Source organism: Meleagris gallopavo, chromosome 1 (assembly GCF_905368555.1).
Source record: "Meleagris gallopavo chromosome 1, MGAL_WU_HG_1.1, whole genome shotgun sequence".
NCBI classification, from domain to species: Eukaryota; Metazoa; Chordata; class Aves; order Galliformes; family Phasianidae; genus Meleagris; species Meleagris gallopavo.
This window is the reverse complement of record NC_139404.1, coordinates 73,645,611-73,670,566: the sequence shown is the minus strand read 5'-3', so window position 1 is coordinate 73,670,566 and position 24,956 is coordinate 73,645,611. Positions and strand designations below refer to the sequence as shown.

Genomic DNA, 24,956 nt, shown 5'->3' with positions numbered 1-24,956 from the left:
CCAGCAAAGAATAACTTGTAGATGAGGATGTGAAATTTAAGTACTTCAATTCTCTCTTTCTTCTTGTATACTCTGCCCATTAATACGAGAAGTTCTTTCATTATGTGAACATACTGCAGGAATATGACTGAAGAAAAGATCACACTCTCAGTGCTCCTTCCCCAAAGCAGCAAACAGGAGAATCTGAGTCACTGAACTTTCTTCTTCTCTAGATAAAGGTGCTCCAGGTTCTTAATTTCTATCCAGTTTTCTCCCTTTAAATTTTACTAGCTTTCTATAAAAGAAAAAGTATTAACAGAAAGAATAAAAACCATCTGATGAATCCAGACATTCATCTGTGGGGTCTGGATTCTGGGGATTTTCTGTCTTCTTCCCCTTTTTTCATCATCACAGTTTGATCCACTTCCATACACTTTTACCTAGTTTGAAAGACTTCCACTGCTTATTAGGCCATAATGACCCACTTATTAAAAACAGTTTATTATATATTATATAATAATATATATAAAATATATAATATATATATATTATTTATTATATATATATTATTTATTATATTATATTTTAGACCCTGAGGAAAATGTCTTTGCATGTTTTGAGGCAAAAGATATGAGTATTCTATTATGTTCCCAGTGGCAAAATTATTGAGGGAAAAAGGACTATTCACCCACTAAAGCTGAAATGGAAAGTTTTTAAACTATAATTTATGGATTCATTTTGTAAAACTAATATATTGGTTCTTAAACTAATCCCTATAGCTAAACAAGTCAACCTATATCAATCCCTCATTTTTTTTTTTTTAAATGGATATCTTTTACAATTTTTATATTCTAATAATCCTCAACCTTTCCTATTTAGAGATACATTTCCCACATTGAATAATGCAACAAGCAAGGATACATAATGATTACACACACTATCCACAAGAATAACTTCTTTAACCAATCCAATTTGGGAAGCCAGTAAGTCAATTTAGTTAAAATGTCAGTTAAATTTCAGCTTATATGATCCTGGTTTACTTTGCACGATATTTCAGTTTGGTGTCATATCTAATATATGTCTGTCTCTATTCTACCACTCTGATCTACATAAACACAATAACTAGCATTTACTACTGTGCAAACTCCTCTTTGTGCAGCTAACAACATATGTAAAGCCATTCTATTTTGCAGTCCTACCCTGGCTAAGCTTTGGACTTCTTAAGGGCAATAATAGCATCTAATGTTTCATTTTTGAGGTGTTCCATAACTGCTGGGATATTTACTACAGCTTTTTCCAATTCTGCAACTCCTAAAGAGGGAATTAACCACCTAGTGAATGAATGAAAACTACTAAGCCTTTCTACTAATGGATTGAACACTTTTCTCCTAACCTTTGAGAGTATTCAGTCCTGTATTATTGAAGTTAACTGATCTGTAACACATCACTTTTGGCATTACTGTTCCTAGGGTACAGCTTGTGGTCCACCTTTGTAATATCTTCCAACTCAATCTCCACATAATCATCCTTTTTCTTTAGCTGATACCCAATATTTGTGCCTGTTTTTTAAAAATACTTATCTGTCATTTGTACTATCCATTTACAATGTGTTTATTTTCCTTCTGAAGCATTCCCTACTTGATTAGTCCCTTCATCTGTCAGACAGCATTCATAGGCTGGGTCCCTACAATCCATGTTTGTGATTTTATGTATTTATTTGCGAAGTAGTCTATGAATTTGTTAACAAATACTGTATCCCAACTTTGTTATGATAGCGGTATTCCCCATAATAGGTATGGACTTACCACATACTTTGGCAATTCCAAGGATATTATTGCTATCAACAGCCACCTTTTTCATCAACTTCATGTGCTTAGTTTTGACCCAATGCATCCAAATGACAAGCATAAGTATTGCTAAAATTACTATCATTTTAGACAAACAGGATATATCCCTTAAGTACTGCAAAAGTTTCTTTTTTAAATAAATAACATAAGCAAACAATTAAGGCATTAATAAAAGGCAAAAAAAAAATCACTATATACTCTAAAGGTAATTATATCTCAGTAACTACATTCAGGTTCATAATATGATTTTCCATTTCCCTGTTTACAAGTTGTGTTCATTTACATGAAATTTCAATTTCTTCAGTGCAGTTTGTTCCACTTTCTTTGTTCTTGTGTAAGAGTCTACTCCTGCCACCTTGATAGCAGGTGTGCATTGTAATAGTATTTTATATGATCCTTTCCATTTCTCTGATAGTGGTTCAGAGCTCCAAGTCCATAGATACACCCACTCACTGAGTTAGAATGGATGTACTGTGACTTCTAGAAATGTTGGTGCCACCTGAGCCACAAATCTCTGGATAGAAGCTAAGACTTTCACTAAATAGATGACATTCTCTTAGTTTTAATTTGTCCAATTGGTTTACATCAATACTACCCACCAATAGCTAAAATGGTACTCCATACATAATAAGAATACATACATATGGACAAATACATACAGACTAATTATATTAAATAATAATATTGTATAATAATCATAAATTAAATAAATACATAAGGACCAGTTTTCTATTTAGCACAGTTTTACCATAACATACAGTAAGGTGAGTGGTAGGGCCTCAGGCCATTCCAAGTCTGTTTCGTAACAGATTTTATTAACGTTTTTCCAAGTCTGATTCATTTTTTCCATCTTTCCACTAGACTGCGGCCAATATAGAGTATGTAACTCTCATCCTATTTCAATGATATTTGTTAGGTTTTGAACAATTTTAGCTACAGAATATGAACCTCTATCTGATGTTATCCCTATTGGCACCCCAAATCTAGGAGTTCTTTTAAGCAAGATTTTTACTATTTCCCTTGCTTTGTTGGTGTGACAGGGATAAGCCTCTGGCCATCCTGAGTAAGTATCAACCAATACCACTAAGCATCTGTAGCTGGCTTGAGTGGGGAGTTCAGAAAAGTCCACCTGCCCATTGTTTCCTGGGCTGTCTCCTCTCCTTTTAACTCTATAGAGTGGTCTTTTTACATTCTGTGCATATTTCAGGTATATTTCACACTTGCTTACCATGCTTTTCACAGTTCCTCCCATCTGCATGCTTAAAACTTGAGTCTTTTGATTATCAATGATAGCATCTAATTTCCAGTGTATGTCCCAATAATTATCTTCTTGGAGAACTATTACCTGACTGTTTGAAGTTACCCACCATCCTGTTTCATTTTTCTTAGCTTTTAGCAAGGAAGCCAATTTGTCATCTTCTGTCTGATGCTTTGCAGGTTCATCAATCAATTCTTGATATCTCTAGGGTACTAATTGGAGGAAAACTCCTTTTGCTGCATTTTGGCTGCTATATCTGCAGCCAAACCATCTGTATATAGTTGTTGACCATACTGATATTGTCATTTGATTGGTGGCCTTTGCAGTGCATTATTAGCAACTTCCGGTAATTGAACCTTTTCTAACAATTCTATTATTGTTTCTCATGTTTCACAAATGTTCTCTGGGAGATTAATAGCCTCTTTTTTTTTTTTCTAGATAGCACCACGCACATGCACAACCCCAAATGCAAATTTTAAGTCCATCAAGATGTTGACACTTTTCCCTTTTGCTAAGTCTAGTGGTCTTAGCAAGGCATGAGTTCTACTTTCTCTGCTGAAGCGATAATGCCAGAGTTCTATCTCTGGTTGTTACAGCATACCCAGCCTTCTTAAGCCATCTCACAGAAAACTGCTACCATCCACAGACATTTTCATATGCTCTTGCTTCACCAGGATTGCTGGATCACTTGGTAGTTCATAATCCTGCTCCAGGATAACCAGTAATTTCCCTTTTGATTGATTCAGTACTGCAGTAAACATATGTGGGCTATACAAAGTTATTTTATTTCCCAAAGTCAATTTTCTGTCCTCCTGCATATGCAAGATTGTAGTTGGTTGCTTTTAAACCGGGGCTTTCCCGCAATCTCTGAAGACTACCACATTCTGGAGTCCATCACCAGGTTTTCCATTTGTCCTTTTAAGATTTCATACAACAGTTAGCAAGCTAAAATACTCTATCAAAGGCTCTAGTCTCTATAATTCCAAACAATATTTTGTCTTATTGGTGTTGCTCCAATCTTCAGCTGGATAGTTACTGTTGCTGGTTCAGCTGGGGTCTCATCCCCGTCCCCTCCTTTTTTGTATTTATTGCTATTATATCCATAGCTTTTGAGACGTCTGGCTCTGATCTTCTGGATCTCCGCTGCTGTTTCTTTGTGAGCAATCCCATTGCCAATGCCCAAACCTCAAACATTGTCTACACTGATCAGGTTCCAGTACTGAGATCTCTGGCCTTATATTCTCTCTTCTTGGTTCCAGCATTTATGTTAGACCTATATTAGACCTCTGTATATACTGTTTTGTTTGTTTCTCCTCATCCTCCTTTCAGTTCCTTGCGCTATGGCCAATACCAGTAATTTCCTATCCTTATCTTCTCCCTTCTTACTTTTGCTTTCTGAGTTTCCTCTCTGTTCCCTCCTGTGCCTTCCTCTGCCTAAGCCTTTCTCAAGTCTCTTTTTTTTCTTCCCAAACTTTCATCATTACAAACTGGCTCAGCAATCTTTGATCTTCCAGGCACCTCTCCTGCCTAGGAAAGACCCCATTTTTAAATTTTAGTTTTCTCTCCTACCAATCTCGACCAATTAAGGGCTTTGTTGGCCCTAGCAGATACAAAATGATAGCATCCACCAAATTTCAGTTTCATCTCCGGCCCTGGAAGCTTCCAGTGCTGGAAGATAATCTGGTTTCCTGGATCTCTGCAGATAAGGACATTCTCTCACTTGCAGTATAATGCTCTCCACCCCTCAGATAACACTGTTTTAGAACAGTAGTTTGCAAGTGTCTCGGGCCTAGGCTCTTCATCTCTGTGAGCATTCTGTTCACAAGCTACGGGGTGGGGGGGAAGGAGGAGGAGGGGGCAGTACCAGGGTTTCTCCTCACACTACTCATTTGTCTTGACAAACAGCAACCAATCACAACAACCTAAATACACAATAATTGAAATACTCTTCATACTGGACAACTGTCCCTCCACAAATTGCTAAGTAATGGAGTCCATCAGCTCCCTCAAGGCACAATTGTATACTGAATTTCTACAAGGATAAATCATAACCAATATCTCCTAGCAAGATGGGAACTTTTTTTCTTTTTTCTTTTTCTTTCCACACATTCCAGATTTCCACAAATAATTTTAATTATTTCTCCAATCCATCAATTATTACAATTTTCAACAAGTTTCCTCTGCAATTTCCACAACTGACTCCACCATGTCTGGAAAGTCTGGAATGTACAAATTGCCTTCACACACTGCTGCAGCTACAAAAGTAAAGCTTAACAGACTGCAGATTCACCACATACACACAGCACGGAGACGCAAAAAAATGAAGACATCAGCACCGTTACAGTAATACTCACATACAAAAATCACAATGCCAGCAACCATAATGCAACACAGTTATCAATAAATGAAGCACTTCAGTTTCTCTTGAGGGCCTTGAATCTCTCAAGTGCCACCTCACCACATTACTTTTGGGAAGATGTACAGCATGGGGGATACTTCTCTCAAGCACTCCCCTTAACAGGGACTAGCACACCATTTCTCTTTAGGGGCTTCTCTCAAGCACCCCCTCACTATGTTACTTCTGTCAAACGTGGAATCTGTCCTGCCATACTTGGGTTGTCTCCCTATTGGCATGTGGGGTACCCCTTTACCCTTCCTCTCCATAGAGAGGAATCTCCATAGAGATTTCTGTCACACTTTACCAGAGGCAATTAAAAAAAAAAAGGATCCATATTCCAGGTAACCTGCAGCCAGACCCAACAGAGCCAGGATAAGGTGGAGCTCCTCAGTAATCACTCAAGTAAAATAAGTGTTTAACTGGTACCAGAACAAGCAAGCCCACCCTTCAAAGTAAAAAACATGAAGTACAGTCCTTGGTCAATATTGTCAATATTTCTGCCTGGGCAAGGGCCTCATCCACTTGGCCTTCTTGCTCAGACAGCTTGTAGCAGACTCCCACTACATCTCCTGTTCTTTCTTTTCCTTAATCCTCTTTCATGAGTTCTCTATCAGCTCCTCATCCATTCCCAGGTGGAGCTCCAGGGACTCCAACTGGTTGTTGATGCAAGAGCAACACACTCTTCTCTTCTCCCCTTCTTATCATTCCTGAAGTTAATCTCCATCTATTCCTATATTCCAGTTGTGAGAGCTATCTATGTCACCACAATAATGCCAATGACATCATAACCCTGGAGATATGTGCACATCTGTTTGTTGTTCCTCATGTTCTGTTTGACAGTGTACAGGCATCTGAAATGAGCTCTTATCGAGTCTGATATACCAATTGGAATTCCTTTATTTAGTACTTTATGCAATGTCTTCCTAGCCCATGATCCAATTCCAGGCCTAGAGCATCCATTACCATCATCAGTCTCAAAGTAGGATGGGTTAAGGATACCCTCCCTCAGCAACTCTAGCTTAAAACCCTTCTGACTAAATTGGAAAGCTTATTACCCCTTCTCTGAAAGATTAACCCCATCCTCTCTCAGAATATCAGATTTATCAAAGCTAGTTCAGGACCTAAGCAGTCAAAGCCCAGTTCATGACACTTCTCCTTTAAAGGTTTACTGCTTTTCTCAATTCTGTCAGCCCTTTCCCTCCCTGTAAACTCAATGAATATATAGGTGCTATTATTAATAAACATACAAGAAAATTTAGCTAAGCAGGCTATTACACTAAAAAAGAATAGATAGAGGACTTACTCTAATCCTGGGCTTGCTAGAGAACTCCAAAACGAAGGATCTCCAGAAAGAGATTCATTCCCCGGTAGTCATTCTTAAATGGGGTCTAGGAGAGGTGGAGCCAAGCTCCATCCATTCTGGCAGCACAGATGAATTGCCTTCACCTGTGCTCCCAGGGCTGACTTATTGCTCACCTCAGGTGATCAGTCAGAGGTTCAGGCCATGATTCAGCAGTTCCCATACACTTCCCATCTCTTTAAAATGGAGGATTCATGAAAAAGATGAGCTGTGCTTCTGAGTCCTTCACTTTTGCTCCTTGTAATTGCTCTTCATATTTTTCAGGTTACTTACAGCTATGTTAGTGGTGCCAATGTGAAACAACAGCAGTCAGTGTGATATACAAGGTCAGGCAATCTCTCTGTCACATCCTTGATGCAGACCCCTGGCCAGCAGCAGACCTCTCTAGATAGTGGGCTGTGGTTACAGATGGGTGTCTTTATATGGCTAAAAAGAGAATCATACACCATTCTCACCAGCCACTCTTTCTTAGTTGCAGTAGATGCTATGCATGTGAGAGCTGGTTTGGTTGCCTCAGTCAGTTTTGCGGACTTATTACAGTTTCTTTTTTCTCTCTTTCATGGGTCTGTAGAAGGCCCATCTTCATCATGTTAGTCTTTGTCCTGGTAGTTTGCCATTTCTCACCACTGTTGGCTTCACCTCTGACTGGATGTGTCTCTGGAGGAGTTTGGGGCTGTTTGACTACAGACTGTGGATTCAGTGCAGGTTGCATGTGAATCCAGCTATTTATTTCCATTTCTGTCTCCCAGACAGTACACAGCCTTTTGACTGTCTTCTAAATCACAGTCACCTGTTGTAGGAGGTCCTCTACCTGGGCATATCTTTTGCAGGTGAGTTTGCCACCACCTCTGCTCCAGGAGTAAGGACCAGGCACTTCCCATAGATCAGTGTCTGCATAGCTACTTCTGCCTTCAACAGCTCAGTTTGGGTGGAAGCAGTGGTCATGTCCAGGGGGATTTTGTGAATGGTATATCCCCCCCATGCCAAAGCTGCAGTCTTAGAAACAAATTCTACCTCAAGGGTCAGTTGGAATGAGCTCCCTTCACTTCTGCAGCTGGCAGAATCTCAGTGTTATGCTGTGTCAGCTACTACTCCAGCTGCTGCCCACCTTACTGCACCCACTCTGGGGGTGTGGGTTTGGCCTTTGTATGCCCTGGCAATGGCCATGCTGTGTCAGCCTCTCTCACAAGAGCTGCCAATTGCTGTAGGTTTGCTTCTCAGTGTTTCCCCAGCAAAGGAAATCCCTAAAACATCCTTATACTTTGAGATCTGTTGCTCCAGTTCTGATTCCGGCAACTGAGCCTAAAATGGCTGATGCTGTTGTAAAACGTGGTCAAAAGGAGAAATTAAGATTCCAACTCATCTGATCTATGAGATGTGAGAAATATAACCTGTGTTTACCTAAGAACTGTTAGCAAACTGTTTTACAGGCCATTGTGGCCCCAGCCCTCTTCTTTAAAGGCAGTGGTTCTTCTCTACTGAGCAGCCCAGCCCATGCGTGCACTCATCTCTTAGCAACAACCAAACATCAGTGTCCTATTAATGCTGTCTGGGCTGAAACCAGGACATGGAGAGAGTGCAGTGTGGTGATAACTCAAGTCATGGCAAATAATTTTATGCATCTTGATATATTAGGTAAACACAGTACTACAAACAGTGAAAAATAAGCAGTCTCTCCATTCTGATACATTAATTTACGAACAGGTTTCAAGATTGCTGAAATCACTTTTTCATATATTTGCAAATCCATTTTCAGTTGACACATTACCTGAGAATTTTTAAATGGAACATATATTTGCAATCAGATATTCAACTCAAAATTTGATCACGTCTCTTTATTAGCCTTCTATAAGAACTATCTTACCAGAGAAAAATATTCCTCAATTCAAATTCACACTTTGTCTTTCCTTCTTGACAGTATGTATATTTGTGAACAACTGAAAGCAGAGGAAGTGTAAAATTTTATCAAAAATCACACCTTGAGAACTCACTATGTGTTGCAGCCACTTCAATCGAATCAGATTGATGCATTAGTTTCACAAAAACAAGGTCAAATGTCCCACTAGTGTTCTGGCTTTATTGATTTCTTTTTTTATGTTTTAATAAAAATACTAATAGTTATAATATTTTTTTTTACTTATATGTATTAACTATATTACATATTTTATGAGGTCTGCTCTGAAAGTAATGCCTCCTATTTTGCTACATTGGCCCACAGTTTCATAGGCAGATGGTGGTGGTATGGCAGTAGATGTTGAACTTTCCCATCAATATTCCATTATATTTTGTTGCTCTGTGACAGATGTCAGCAAAAGGTCAGTCTGACAAAATAATTTCTGATGCAGAAGCATGTCTGCAAGCAAAGGTGTAGAATTGAATTCCCCCATGCAGAAAAAGTTGCACCCATTGACAGCTTGCTGCATGTTGTTGGAAACCAAATATTGGATGTGAGCACAGTTAGTAGGTGGGTGGTGTGTTTCAGCAGTGGCAACAGAGACTGTGAATCACCTTCACAGGTGCAGGTTTTAACAAGTATGACATACAAGCTCTTGTTCATCACTGGCAAAAATGCAGAGCTAATGGTGATGACTATGCTCAAAAATATTTGTAGCTGAGAATTTGCTCTATCAGAGTTACAGTGCTCATTGTAGCCATTCTAGTTTCCCTGAAATTAAATTGGTGGCATAGATATAGAATTAAGAATAAAATTAAGATATGTTTAAACTTGACATTTTGTATGTATATATTTCATTATTCTTATTAATTGTAGACCCTTTTTTTTTTTTTTTTTTTTTAATATGGAGACAGCTGTTGTCTCTTTAAGATTCCCCAAGCAGTTGATATGTATATATAGAGACATCTATTTGTTGACTTAAATACTGCACGTGTTTGAGATTAGAGATGACTGGAACCCAAGCATCTTCAAGTGTTTTCTGTTGGTTACAGGGCTGACTGGAAGTCACTGATGTTTATTTTTAGAGTCCTACTATGGCTTCAGACCTATCAGTAAGTTAGATAGACTTATTTTTTGGTGCTGCAGATGTATCAGCAGAGGCAATCTTTTGGTGTTGACAGTGGGAAATCTTTATGCTTAAATTTCATGTCTACCAGGTTTATGAATGAGTATATTCTAGTATCCTCATTGATTGGCAATATATACATTCAGTCATTTTGACCACGAAATATACTATATGGAATTTTCCAAATTTCATGTTGAGAGAAAAGTGCACCTGTGCAACATATGAAGTACGAAGATTTTACATTACCTTCCAGAATTTTGTTTGCCTGTTTTTCCTTCTTGAAGGAGATGTATGTTATTAACTGCTACTATTATTTAAGCCCAAGGTGCTTAAGCTTCAGAAATAAGCTTGTTCAATATGAATCTAGAGACAAGTCATTACTATGAAGTACTGGCTTCAACTTTATCATAGCATATTATGGTGTTGTAACTTTCTTCTGATACAGGAACACAGGAATCACTTCATTCAGCAGCCTGTTAACTGGCAATAAGCAGCAGCTTAGGAGAAGCTGCAAAGCAAGCCTTTGTGGCACCAAAGCAACTTGATATTCATTTTATGTTCTAGTAAAAAGATTTAGGTCAGATCCTATTGGGGAAATTAAAAATAAAATAAAATAAAACAAGGAAAGGAAAAAAGATTTGGTCTGACCTTTTGTTCCTCAGGAAATTAAAGAAGCTGTTCAGGAAGATGAAGGATGAAAGAACTGAACCAAAGGAAATGGACACCAACCAACCAAAGGACCCTCAGCAGTGGGATCTTGACTATAGCCTGGAACCTTTCACTGGGCTGACTCCAGAATACATGGAAATGAGTAAGACTTCTGAATTCCCTTTCTGCAACAATAGTTTTTTCATAGGACTAACGAACACATATTGTATGACTGCCATGACAACACGAAAATACTTTCATAGCTTTTCATAGGAGACAGCAGGGGTATGAGACTACTGAACTACCAACATAGAAGCAACGATAAGTCTTAGCATCTGTTACTACTTCTATTATCAAAGAGTCTGCTGTTACCAGCTGGAAGTTCTATCACAGAATGGCTGTGGTTGGAAGGGACCCCCCAGATCACATAACCCAGTTCCTGTTTACAGGTTGGTCAGCTGGAGCACGTTTCCCAGGGCCTTGTCCAGCTTGGTTTTCAATGTTTCCAGGAATGTATATTGTACAAGTTACCCGGGCAACCTGTTCCAGTATTTGATCATCCTTATACTTGACATGGTTCTGGCCCAGTCTAGACTGGCTCTGTGACTAATGGGGTGGGGGGACCTATGGGAAAAGAGATTGGGAAAGTGTAGGAAGATAGACCTAGAAACAAAACAGTGACAACAAGCTATGGGAGAAAACTAAGTTACTAAATAAGATGTGGAATGGGAGATAACACAATATAATAGGAATTGAAGCTAACAAATCAATTAAGTGAGAGAATCCATAAAACAGAAGGTCTTTCCCCATTGCTGAAGGCGAGATGGCAAGGGAGCATACACCACAGAGACAAGCAGAAAAAAAAATAAGTCTCAAGACTCCCAGTAACTTTTATCTTTCTCTCTGAATGGAAAAAGAACAGTGAAGTCTTGTAGGAGCTGTAGTTCTTATCTTCTGAGACAGGTACACAGAACTGTCAACAATCCATGGAACTGCAGCATTAACTCTTTAACTCCCAGTGCACTACATGATGTTATGATGTGGAGTACTGATAACTAAAATCATAAAACCACGACACTACTAAAACAGTCTTTTCCTTATGTTTAACTTGAATTTCCTCTATTTCAGTTTGATCCCATTGTCTTCTGTTCTTTCACTTGGCACCCCTGAGAAGGGCCTAGCACCATCTTTTTCAATGGTCCCATTGAATATTTGAATTACTTGATGAGCCCCCCAAGCCTTCTTGTGGAATAACAGTCCCAGCTATGTAAACTTCTTGTACATAAAATCCTTTGATCCACCAGTCATTTTAGCACCTCTTTATTGAATTCACTGCAGCATGTCTATATCTTTCTCTACTAGGGAGCACAGAAAAGGAAACAATACTTCAAATGTGTTCACAGTTGTGCTGAGGAGAAGGATTCCTTCTCTTGATCAGCTAGCAAGGCACTTCCTAATCGTCTCGCTCCAATTTATAGGAGGGAGAGGAGGTTCTTTGAGATATACATACACCCAGGTTGAGATTAAGAAACAACGGTTCAAATGGTAGTCTGACCAGTTTATTACAAATCCTAGTCATTCAGAGAGATGGGAAAGGGAAGAAGGGCAATAGAAAAGATAGGAAATAGAAGCAAGGAGTCTTTGTAGGAAACAAGAGGGAGATAGCCACCACCATGCGTCCAGCATGGTTTGTAGTTCGGTCATTTATCTCAGGAACTCATCTGGTCACATGAGGGGATGGGAGAAAGCCAGGAAGCTTCACAACAAGAAGGCCCTGGGCTAGGCCAAGTCCTTCTCAACAGGACTGCTTTCTAGGAGTTATTTCCCAGTCTGTGCTCATATCTAGGATTGCCCTGACCCAAGTGCGACACCTTGCACTTTGCTTATTGAACCTCGTTAAGTTCTTGTGGGCTCACTTTTCAAATCTATCCAGATTCTTCTGAGTGGCTTTCTTTTTATTGTACTGACTAAACTATTCAGCTTGATGTCATCACCAAACTTGCTGAGGGTACACTCAATCCCACAGTCTAAATCATTGATAAAGATGTTGAAGAGCATCACTTCCAAGATGGACCCCTGAGGGACACTGCTCATGACCAGCCTTCACCCAGAAGTAGAGCCATTGGCAACAACTCTCTGGCTATGACCATCTAACCAATTCATTATCCACTGAACAGTCCACCCTTCAAATCCGTATCTCTCCAATTTAGAAGTAAGGATGTGGTGTGGCACTATGTCAGAGGCCTTGCACAAGTTCAGGTACAGGATGTCACTTGCCCTTCCATGGTCCAATGATGCCGTCACTCCATTATAGAAGGTCACCAGATTTGTGAGGCATGATGTGCCCTTGGTGAAGCCTTTCTGGTTGTCTCAGATCACTTCTTCATCTCTCATGTACCTTAGCATCTCTTCCAGGAAGATCTGCTCCATGATGTCCTCAGGTTCAGACATGGGGTTCACCAGCCTCTCTCTCCCCAAGTCCTCCTTTCTCTTTTTGTTAAAAATGGGAGTGATATTTCCCTTTTTGCAGTCACCAGGGACTTCACCAGCCAACCACAACTTTCCAAATGTGATGGAGAGTGGCTTGGCAACCACATCAGCCAAATCCTCCAGGAAATTTGGGATGCATGTCAAATGGCGCCATAGGCTTGTACACATTCAGCCTCATGAGGTGGTCACAGACTTGCTCTGCTCTTGTACTGGAAGGGATTTTGCTCCTGCAGTCCCCCCTTGAAAGTTCAGGAACTTCTGTTCATTTTTATAAAAGGACACCCTCTCTGTAAGAAACTTGAACTCTGGTCGTGGATTCTCTTTGCTTTCCCTTATGAAACAACTACCATTGAGGAGGCACTACTTCTTTGAGTGATGATGTTTGGAGCAATACCAGGATGTGCTTTGCCGTACACATGTCAAGAACAGAGGAGTTTTTGATATATCTCTCTCACTTCTGTTTTCTAATGGCCATTTCAAACCTGCTGGGATTTTATTTTATTCTTACTTATAATATTAAGAAATCTGAGCATCTTTGGTTAGCTTCTCTTTTTTATTTATTTATTTATTTATTTATTTATTTATTTATTTATTTAATGTCTACTTAAACTAATAGAAATAATGAGATTTACTGTTTTGTTTTGTTTTCTGAATCTCCCAAATTTTAATGTGGAGAAATGTGGTTCTGCTTTTGTTTTCTGGACTTTTTTTCTATCAATTTGCATTCACAGTACTCCATTTCAACAGTTACAAGCACCACTCCATTAAAGCAACAGGCAGTGTGATGGCTAATGGAATCACAAAAGCTGGTGCTTTTGTGATTAATCTGTTAACAGTAAACATTAAGAACAGCAAACATAGAAGAAGAATCAGCAGTTTCTGTCTTAAAGCTGGTCTATGCTCATGTGCCCCAGGAGAATTACCTTCCAGTTCATGCAGTTCACAAGGCAGCTTAATGCTGCAGTAGAGAATGTTCAGCTTTTTAAATGTTCTGTTGGACTTGGATGTTTAATATCACTCTAAATTAAATCAGTCACAGGTGATCCTGTTCCTTGGGACTTCCACTTCCAGCTATCCCTAGGCCAGCAGCTACACCACCATGCATACCTCTACCACTTCAGGAGTGACCTACCACCCAAAACCAAACAAACGTGCCTGCCTGTAGAAAGGTTTCCAGTCATTTGCACTAGATGTCATCAGCAGGGTGATAATTTCTCCAGACTGTTAACTTCTCAACCCTTCTCCCTGTTCAAAAAGACACATTAGTTTGCTGAGAGCTCTTTCTTCTCCAGAAAGACATACTCAGAGAAGTATGGCCACTTGTCATTTTACTTTTTTAGTCAAGAAAGCGTGTATATTGAAACTTCAGGCTAGCAGTTTGTGACATTAGGATGTTTTTTGGCCTTGAATAAAGGCTCAATGCATAGCATTAAAACAACAATGAAGTAGACAGCTAGGGCGAATCCAGGAAAATGAGTTTAAAATCTATTTCCAATTCATAAACTGAAGCACAAGTTTTCCTTAAGAATTGTGTTAGAATAGCTTGGAACCACTTGACTGAAAGTCAGTAGCTTCAGTATGGAACAAAGGCACTGGAGAAAATTCAGGGCAGCCAGTGAAAGGAATGATGACTTCATGGATTCTGATTATTGCATAAAATTCTATTTCAACAATTATTATTCATGAAATTGAAACATTAAACTGGGAGCAAGTCCATGGAAGTCAAAAACATGACTTTGATTTAACATACAGCAAGCAAGAAATTGAGACTAAGGCACGTAGCTTTAAAAGTAGAAATCATAAATAAATCTGAAAAACAAATAAGAAGTAAACCACAAAGTCTACAAGTAAATTTCCATTGGCTTCACTGGCATTTTACATACGCTAGTAGTGTGGGAGGAAGAGGCTAATGTTTAATGGCAAATAAACTCTGCTTTCCTTGGAGAATGCTCTTGTGAGTCATTTCTTCAGTACTCTGAATCTGATTTCACTCAGCAGACTGTACTGAACTTCCTTCTTAAACGGACCTTATTAATCGATAATAGTTTCGATTTGCACTAATGAAATTTTTGGTGATTGTTTGTTTTGGTACTATTAACTGATATATATCTTTTTTAGTAGACACTCTTTAGCAGAAACTCTGAATGTTTGAGTGATCTGAGAATTTTGTGCAATGAGTCCTAAAATGTAAATCGTCACTGTAAACGTGTCAGATTTTTAATGAGTACTTTCCATTGCTGAAACTCTGAAATGACTTTTTACACAGTCCAATATATCAGTCTCCCAAAGTACGCAGCATGTATAGCAATCTTCCCATTCAGCTGGCAGTACGCTCACAACAAGCAGCCTACAATATTAGGAGCTGGCAAGAAGTTGATATTTAGAAGAGCAATAAGCATCGCTAATGAAATAACTTTAGAAAGAACTGTCTAAAACCATCTGAGTGATGCTTGTGAAGTTTACACCATACTGACTTTTCTCTTGAGAAGAAACTGACATTAGCAATGAATTTAGATTCCTATTTACTCTTCTCCAGTCTCTAAGAGCCCAGGGTTTATAAGGCAATTAAATGAAAACATATTTTTCTCAGAGATATAATAAAGAGTTTCATTATCTTACTGCTGTTAAAAAGCAGTTGGGCAAAACACTTTTTTGAATTCTAAGAACCAAGTGATCAGATCCAGTGTCTGTAGCAAATGACTATCATAAGGAAGGTTTGGAAGAACTTTCCCTACAGCAGGAAAAGCCATTAAACAGGCAACATGTGAAGCAGCAAAAGGAAAAATAATAATAATAATTGAAAAGGAACTTACATTTTTCTATGATCTCTATAATGAGTATGGATTTGAAAATACCAGTTCAGTCTGTTGTATGTAGACTCGCTATACATATGTTTACTAAAGAGTAGTAAATGACACCTATTTCTTAATTTCTCAGCCAGGCTTGGTTGAAAAATTTCTTCTTAGAAACTGTATGGGAACTGCTGAATCATGGCCTGAACCTCTCCTACAATGAGAGGTGAGCAATGAGTCAGCCATGGGAGCACAGGTGAAGGCAATTCACCTGTGCTGCCGGAAAGGGTGGAGCCTGGCTCCTCTCCTCTCCTACACCCATTTAAGAGCTGGCTACCAGTAGAGAAGGATCTTTTCTGGAGATCTCCTCTGCTGGAGTTTCATAAGTGAGCCCAGGATATGGGTAAGCTTTCTATCTATTCTCTTTTTGTTATTATAATCTGCTTTGCCTAATTCTCTTATTTATTTCATAATTATAATATCTTAATATTCATTGATTATACAGAAACTTATTCCATTTTTTTCCTTAGTGTAATACATAGTTTTATGACATATTATTGATAAAGAAATGAGGAAAAGGGAAAACAACTATAAGCAATTACCTTCATTCAGGTTAGGTTTTGATTAAAAAAAAAAAAAAGCAAAGGTTACCCATGCTACTCAGTGTGTAAATCAAATAGAACCTGAGTGATACTCACTGTGAGAGATCTTATACTGGGTACTGATTCTTACACAAGAAAAATAACCAACAACCTGCACTCTTAATCTTATCTTGGAAGCTACCTTAGAGGGACAGTGTTTGCTGTGGGATTCAGTTCCATTTAGGTCCTGCATACAGGTGATTAGTTTCCACAGAAAGTGGTCTTCTGAGAATTGTTCTGATCTGGGAGACTTCTCTTGATGCTGTTTGTCTCAGGGTCCAACCAGCCTAAGCCTAAATAAAATGTTGTATATATGGCACCAGATGTTGGGAATGCTGTTCCATGTGTGCTGGCTCTAAGGCCTTTACTTATTTCCTGAATAAAATTGACAGTGCAGGTGTCTTGTCCTTGACACTAGCAGTCTGGATTTTTTTCTCTCATCAGAAATAAAGCCTATGTCATTTGACCACACATCTAGTGCTCTGTTTTGAGTAGACTTCCCTTGTGCTCAAGTTTTCCCTATATAACAACTCTCAATTTGCTCACTAGGTTTTGACATGAAATGGGGTTATATTCATCTTTGTAGTCCTTCAATCTGGCCTACAGGGAGGAAATCCATCAAAAAAGCTGGATGTACAGAAGGTCTTACACTGGTCTTTATAACCTTTTGCCACAAAGCATATAAGAATAATCACTCAAGTCAAGCAGGGCTCCAATAGTGGTCATAGGATTATATGTGACTACTAGAAGAGCTTGCATGGAGAGCTTGCAGTAGATATAAAAATGAATGTAATATGGATATTCCACGTATTCATGTACTCTGGCCAAAAATAGGATGTATTGACATCAGCAGTCATTAGTGGAAATCTTTATGATAGAAGTGGTGTAAATGGTTCTGTTGTAACTGAGCAGGTGTCTGCAGAATTCGAGATTGCTACTATTAGGAGGTTGGAACACTGAAGAGATTTTAAGAGGGCCACACAAATACTGCTGGCATTGACTTTTCAATGACTTTTCAGTAGACATTCCTAAGCAGTTATACAGAAGACCTTTGCACACCTTGAATATTCTTTTATGAACTTAAAAGAAAAAAGTGAATTTTCCCAGGCAGTGAATAAAAAGGGCTGCAAGCTTCATTAAAGCAAATGTATGTGGCTTATACTTGAAGCATTGCAAATGCCTCTTTTGTGGTTGTTTTTAATTGAATCCTTCCAGTTCTATTCCAGCTAAATTGACATAAAACCAAATAAGGCATATTTTAGTTCTGCGTATTTTTGTAAGCTTTTCACAGTTTTTTTGGGGACATTACTCTAACATGTTTTTATTTCTTTGTTACTTAACTTTCCTGACTATGAATATAAAATATTCAGGAAAGTATGATTTCAAGGGTAAAATGGTCATATGCTTTGAAAAGTCTCTGTGTTAGTGTATCGAATTGCAGAATCATTAAGGTTGGAAAAGACCACTAAGATCACTTAGTCCAACAATGAACTGATCACAGCTATGCCCACTAAACCATGTCATTCAGTGCCAGATCTACCCTTTTCTTGAAAATCTTCAGGGATGGTGACCCTACCACCTGCATTGACAGTCCATTCCAATACCTCACCACTCTTCCTTAGAATAGATTTTTCCACTTATCCAACGTGAATCTACCTCGGTGTAACTTAAAGCCCTTAGTGCTTGATTGTATTGCTAGCTAACAGGGAAAAGAGGCTGACCCCCACCTTGTTACAACCTCCTTTCAGGTAGATGTAGAGAGCTGTGTCTCCCCTGAGTTTACTCTTCAGACTAAACAATTTCAGTTCCATCACCTCCTCCTCATAAGATTTGTGTTCCAGATTTTCATTGGCTTCACTGTCCTTCCGGGCCCCAATATTTTTCTTGTGCCAAGAGGCACAAAACAGAATACTACTTGAAGTGTGGCCTCAGCAGTGCTGAGTAAAGAAGGACAATCACCTCCCTGCTCACCACACTATTTCTGATACAAGTCAGGATGCCATTAGTGTTCTTGACAACCTGGGCACACTGCTGGCTCATGTTCAGCTGGCTGTCAGTTAATACCTCATTTTCCTCTGCACACTCTTCCTGCTGCCTTTCCCTAAGCCTGTAGCATTGCATGGGATTGTTGTGACCAAAGTGCAGGACTTGGCACTTGGTTTTGCTGAATCTCATACAATTGGCCTCAGCCTATTGATCCAGCCTATACAGACCCCCCTGTAAGGCCTTCTTACCCTCAGGCAGATCAAAACTTTTTCCTAATTGGATGTAATCTGCAAACATACTGAGGGTGCACTCAATCCTCTCTTCCAGATTCTGTGATTCTGTGATTCTGTGATTCTGTGATTCTGTGATTCTGTGATTCTGTGATTCTGTGATTCTGTGATTCTGTGATTCTGTGATTCTGTGATTCTGTGATTCTGTGATTCTGTGATTCTGTGATTCTGTGATTCTGTGATTCTGTGATTCTGTGATTCTGTGATTCTGTGATTCTGTGATTCTGTGATTCTGTGATTCTGTGATTCTGTGATTCTGTGATTCTGTGATTCTGTGATTCTGTGATTCTGTGATTCTGTGATTCTGTGATTCTGTGATTCTGTGATTCTGTGATTCTGTGATTCTGTGATTCTGTGATTCTGTGATTCTGTGATTCTGTGATTCTGTGATTCTGTGATTCTGTGATTCTGTGATTCTCAATAGTGATATTATATAGGGTCAGCTCCAGACACAACCCCTGAGGAACATCACTGGTGACTGGTTGCCAGCTGTGTTTAGCTCTGTTCACCACCACTCTCTGGGTTATCAGTTAAGATGAAGTCTCACACAAGAGCAAAGGCTACCAATCACCTGAATTATGCCAGCTGCTTGAAGAATGCTTTGTCTCTTCATCCTGGTTGGACTCCCACCAGGATGTCAGCCCCATTGGCCTTCGCCCTGATCCTTGCCTATAATTATCAAACCTTCTCATTCCCAGTATTGATCTCTACAGAATCAAAATGCTTCCTAATGTAACCCACCACCCCTCCTTCCTTGCCTATTCCCCACTAAAGAGCTTATAGTCCTCCATTACTGCATTTCAGTCATGGGAATAATCCCACCATGTTTCTGTAATGGCAGCAAGTCATTTTCTTTCTTGTAACTTCTTCCTCCTGTTAGTTGCCCATGTTGCATACATTGGTGGAGATGCACTTCAGCTGGGCAATTGATATCACTTCTGATACTGGAATGTTGCTCAAAGGCTCATCCCTAACAAGCCTGGTCTTAACCCCTTCCCCCTTCAAATGCAATTCAAAGCCCTATCAATGAGCTGTGCCAAATCCTGGTTGGAATCCTTTTCCGTTTTTTCACCCAGATGGGCCCCTTTTGTCACCAGTAGACCTGGTGCCTGATGAACTGCCTTAAGACCAAAAGAAACAAAGAGGCACCAGCCTTTCAACCATGTTGATCAAGTGGGTTTTCCTGCTCATCTCAGTATTTTTCCCTGCTACCAAAGAGATCAAGTAAAATGCCACCTGAGCTCCTGCACCGGTAAACTAACCACCTGAATGCCTGAGATTCCTGCATGGTAGCCTTCAGGCTTTTCCTCTTGACTTCATCACTACCTACCTGAAATACAAGAAGTGGGCAATAATTTGAGGCCTGTACTAGACTAGGGGTCTTCCTTATGATGTCTCTGACCTGGGCACAAGGGAGGAAGCAGGCTTCCTTGTGAGTAGGGTCCAGTTGCATAGCAGGGCCTTGGTTCCCCTCAGAAGGGAGTCACCTATGACAATCACCTTTCTTTTGTTCTTGGCAGGCACTGTCTTTTGAGGTGGGGTTGACTGCTTCAAGCTAGAAAGCCCTCTGGATAGATTTTCTTCAGCTCTACCAGACTTTCACTTTCACGCTCTCTGACATTCTATGTCCTCCTTTAATTGTTCTACCAAGACTAGATCATCCACCTGTTCATATTGTGTGCAGGTGATAGAGTTGCTACCTCCCAGTACCCATGCCAGGCTCAGCCGCTACCTGCAGCCAGAGACCTGGATGGCTGCATGTTTGCATAGGTGTTCAGTCTGGATTGCAGCCTTCTTGGCAATGGCTTTTGCCTAAGTGGAGAACATGATCTGTCTACTTTCACCAAGAAGGCGATGAGAGTTAAATGGGCTGGCCTCCTCACTGGGGAGGAGGAATATGCCCTCCCTGCATTAGCTGCAGCTCAAACTGCTGCACCACACCATACACATCATGTCCTGTTTGCAGGTCCTCTTCACAGTGCTCCAGGTCACTGCCCTCCCTAGAGCTGCCTCTGTATGCATAGAGGTTTGGCTGCCATCACTCACATCTCCGCCTACACTGCATCAGAGCCGCTTCTTGTCAGGAACTCTTCTCTTCCCACTTTGAGAGGACTGGGTCTCCCTTATCCACCCTGTGTTTCTTTACATAGTGTTTTGTCACAGCTTCATCACAGTTTTGCCTGTCTGCATGGGGTCCCCTGGCCAATCCACTGAAGTTCTTCCATGTAAGGACATACTCTATCTCAAAGCAAAGCAATGAGAATGAAAATCAAAAGGACATACGTAAGACACAGATAATAGTTTACCATGCAAATATTTTATCACTTGCAAGAGAAATACAGGAAAGTAAATTAGAAGACTTGCAGCCTGTGCACACGAAAGATCCTGTGCAAGAAAAGATCCTGAATAAAGCTTTTTTTTTTTTAAAATCAGTTAGTTTTAGGCTGCTACTATAGTGCCTAAGAGAAGGATTTTAAATTAAACACTTAAGCTATGACAAGGCATGACTTTCACAAAAAGCGCCACAGTAGAGGGAGAACTTTCACAGAGATTTGATGAAAAAGATGCCACAGTGTATAGTGCTAACACTAACCCCTATTTCATACTGCTATTTATATAATTCCATGGTTAGATTCATATGCTTAATTTTATTCAAATTACTTTGCATTCGGGCAGCATATCTTTAGTCCCCTTCCTCTTCTACTCTTCATTGGTTTTCTGGGGTAATAAAAACCTCTCTCACTTCCCTGAAATATTGCATTAAAATAGTGTATCATTTTCACAACAGAATGATCCAGACTCAAAAGTAACATTCACTGCTTATGCCTCCTTTTCATGAAAGAAGAGTCTTAGGCAGTTTGTTGATTTCTCATTGCCTCAGAGTAAAAGAGTGATAGACCTTTCCGGGCTCTAATTATGGATAAATGAAATTCCCTCAGACAGGTTTAATTTTATGCATCTGAATGTGCCATTGAAAGACAAGTGACTTAGTGATACTCTACCCACTCAAAAGCTGAAGAAGCTTTATTGAAGGAACTTGTTCTTTTATTACATTATTCTCACATTATCATCTCTAGAGAACTGAGAAGTTTCAGAAAAATACTGTTTTGTCAGTATTGTGCTTTACAGGGTGATGTTAGTTCTTCAGCTACTTAGAAGAGAGTTTGCATAGAGACAAGTCATCCTATGACCTAGAAAACAGCTCTAATTCACATAGAAAACTATAGGGTTTTTTTTATTTATACAATTGGTGCTGAGCTGAAACCTGTGTTATTGGTAGTCTAGCAGTGGAAATAACGTGCCATCTACTTCAAGGTGAGAGATGTTTAATTTTTGTTTGGTTATTTTCTTCTTATGGAAGAAGCCAGGCTTATTAGTAGCATATCTGTTTTGGTAAGCACAGAGAACTCAGGATGGTTCCACTTGTTGAAATACTACTTGTTCTTTAGGGACAGTGCTTTTTGCTACCTAGCTACTTTACCCAAATTGGAACCCTAATAAAAAAAAAAGCACTGAAATAGAATTCTATTTTGCTAAGACCTTGAGCAGATCTCTAATTTTGGAGAATATCAACACAATTAAGGAGGAAAATGCCATATGGCACCACAGTCTCATGTGTGAAAATATTTGTCTTCCTACTTGTATAATTAACAAATATATGGATGTTATAATTAAGAAATATACAATAAAGTTAGACTAAATAGGTTACCACATTAAAGAAGAATGGATGGAAAGCTTACCCTTGTCCTGGGCTCACTGAGAATACCCCAAGAGGAGTGATCTCCAAAGAGATCCTTCCCTAAAGGTAGTAAGCTCTTAAATGGGGGTTTAGGAGAGGTGGAGCCATGTTCCACCCCTTCTGGCAGCACAGGTGAATTGCCTTCACCTGTGCTCCCAGGGTTGACTCATTGCTCACCTAAGGTGATCAATCAGAAGTTCAGGCTGTGATTCAGCAGTTTCATACACTCCACCCCTTCACAACATGAGTTGATATCACAACATAAGTGATTGAGTCAACTAACGGGTAAGCTTTCTCTATTACAGAGATCTGATACATGGCAATGATTATACAGTATCTGTCACGAAGCATGTTGATACAATTCAAGATGAGTGACAATCAGTGAATGTCCATATTCTTTTATGGGCCAGTGCTCGATGATGTTACTGGAGGCATGTTGTCATTAGGAGGTGTTGCATGTGATCTGACAGTAACACTGGAATGCTCTGATGGCATTTGTCTTCTTCCAGTGATCCTGAAGGCTCAAAGACTTGTGGGGAGTAATACAGATGTTTCAGGGGTACCAGGAGGGGAAGGTTTGCTCTCCAGGGAAAGATACAGGCCGTATTTCTATCCTGGGTCAGTACTTCAGCTTGTACTGGGGCTTGTCCTGGCTGCCCGTACCACACTTTCTGGTCAGATGTCTGCGGCTGCATAACTATATCAAGCACCAAAAGGGGTGTCTTGATCTGCCACAGGGACATGATGGGAGTCCCTTTCGCAATGAAGGTTAGAGTGTTGACCACAGTATCTGTAGGCCATGTATCTATTACCGGAGGGACTACTGAGCATCCCACCTCTAATAATCTCCCCCAAGGTGCAAGTAGGCCACACCACTTCGGTTCAAATGCACCTTCCAAGGCCATTTTATTCTATGGGTGCCAGGATCTAAATTCTCATGGGGCAGGGAGCAGAATATTATTTTCATTACCAATCTGGGGTCTTACCTGATGATCAGTGCCCATAATTTGGATCCCACATGGGTAGCCCATGTTGTCTGTAACATTCTCAGGGCATTGGGTCTGCCATCTTGGGGTCTTTCATTCAGGTCCCACAAGGTTTCATAGAGTCTTTTTGTCCACCCCTGCAGGGACTGGGAGTCTGTCTTCAGGACAACCTTAAGAATACCGTTATAACGTTCAATGAGGCTTGCTCCTGTTGGATTATATGGCAGGTGGAATCACCATTCGGAGTTATTTTCTTCTACCCAGCGCTGTATCATTGCACCAGTAAAATGAGTCCCTTGGTTGCCCTGGATGACCTGAGGTGTCCCATAGGCAGACATAAATTTAGTGAGTCCCTTGATGGTATATGCCTGGTTTGCTTTTGGTTCTGGATAGGCTTGCAGTAGCCCACTTGCAGTGTTGACACAGATCAGGGCATATCTCGCCCCCTCAGACCAAACAAGGGGCCCAATGTAGTTGACTTGTCATCGCTGGAGAGGATTGTGTCCTCTAGCAAGATGGGCTGTTGTTTCAGGCAGCAATCTCGGTCTCATCTTAGAGCAAGCGTAGCAATCCCGGCACGCCTGGACGACGTCAGGTAGCTATGTGGGCAGTCCCCATGCTTTAGCAGCTGCCCACATTGACTTTTGTTCTGCATGTCGCAGCTTCTGATGTAACCAACGGGCAATGTTCTCAGATGGTGAATTCTCAATCAATGTTGAACTTGGGCCAACATGTCAGCTTCATCATTTCCTACTGACTGTAGGAGCTGATGACCAGAAATGTGGTAGACACGTACAGTCCTGTGTTTCACTGTATTCCATATGTCTAACCACATGTCTTTGCCCCAGATTGGTCAGGGGTGCATAGTTCATTCTTGGGTCGCTCACTGTGCAATCCAAAGAGTGAGCCCCTGGTACATGGCCTAACTATCTGTACAGATATTCAGGATACCATCACTGGGTTCCTTATTATAACCATCCATGCGGTTCACAGTTCTACCCACTTGCTGCTCTGACCATCCCCCTCATCAAACCAGATTGTTTCAGTGGAGGGATGGTATGCCATTGCTCTCCACTAGCTCAGGTTGCCCTTACTAGACCCACCTGTGTACCAGGCATCTTCAGGGATAGGATACTTTCCCTCCTGAACAGGGCTCTTCCCTGGTGGAGTGACCAATGTTTCTTATGGTGCATTACTGTGACATGTCACTGGATACAGGATCTTCTGAAGTTCTTTTAATGGTAATGAAGACAGACTACTCCTCTGGCTGAGGTAGGCAACCCATTGTTCCACTGTTTGTGGTTGGGCCACCCCGTCTTAGGAAGGTGGGTAAGATCTTTCATCCACCCCTGAATCGGCTGAGTGGTCTTAACTGTAACTTCAGCCATTTGAGTTATCAGCTCTAACTGTAATGCAGAATAGGTAGCCAAAAACTATTTTTGTTCTGCTCCATGCCAGACCTGAGACCAGAAACCAGTGCGGGTTAGAACAGAACTCTGGTGTTGCCACAGGCCCCAACCGA

At 40.2% G+C, this 24,956-nt stretch overlaps 1 protein-coding gene across 1 annotated transcript in view; it reads left to right on the top strand.

Annotated features, from left to right (window-relative positions):
- The window catches only part of ANO2 (anoctamin 2), a 183,267-nt gene that overhangs the window by 140,177 nt on the left and 18,134 nt on the right, over nucleotides 1-24,956 (top strand). Inside the window, exon 19 of the mRNA XM_085234124.1 lies at nucleotides 10,525-10,673. Coding sequence (XP_085090250.1) covers nucleotides 10,525-10,673 — 149 coding nt within the window. The remainder of the gene's footprint in view (nucleotides 1-10,524; nucleotides 10,674-24,956) is intronic.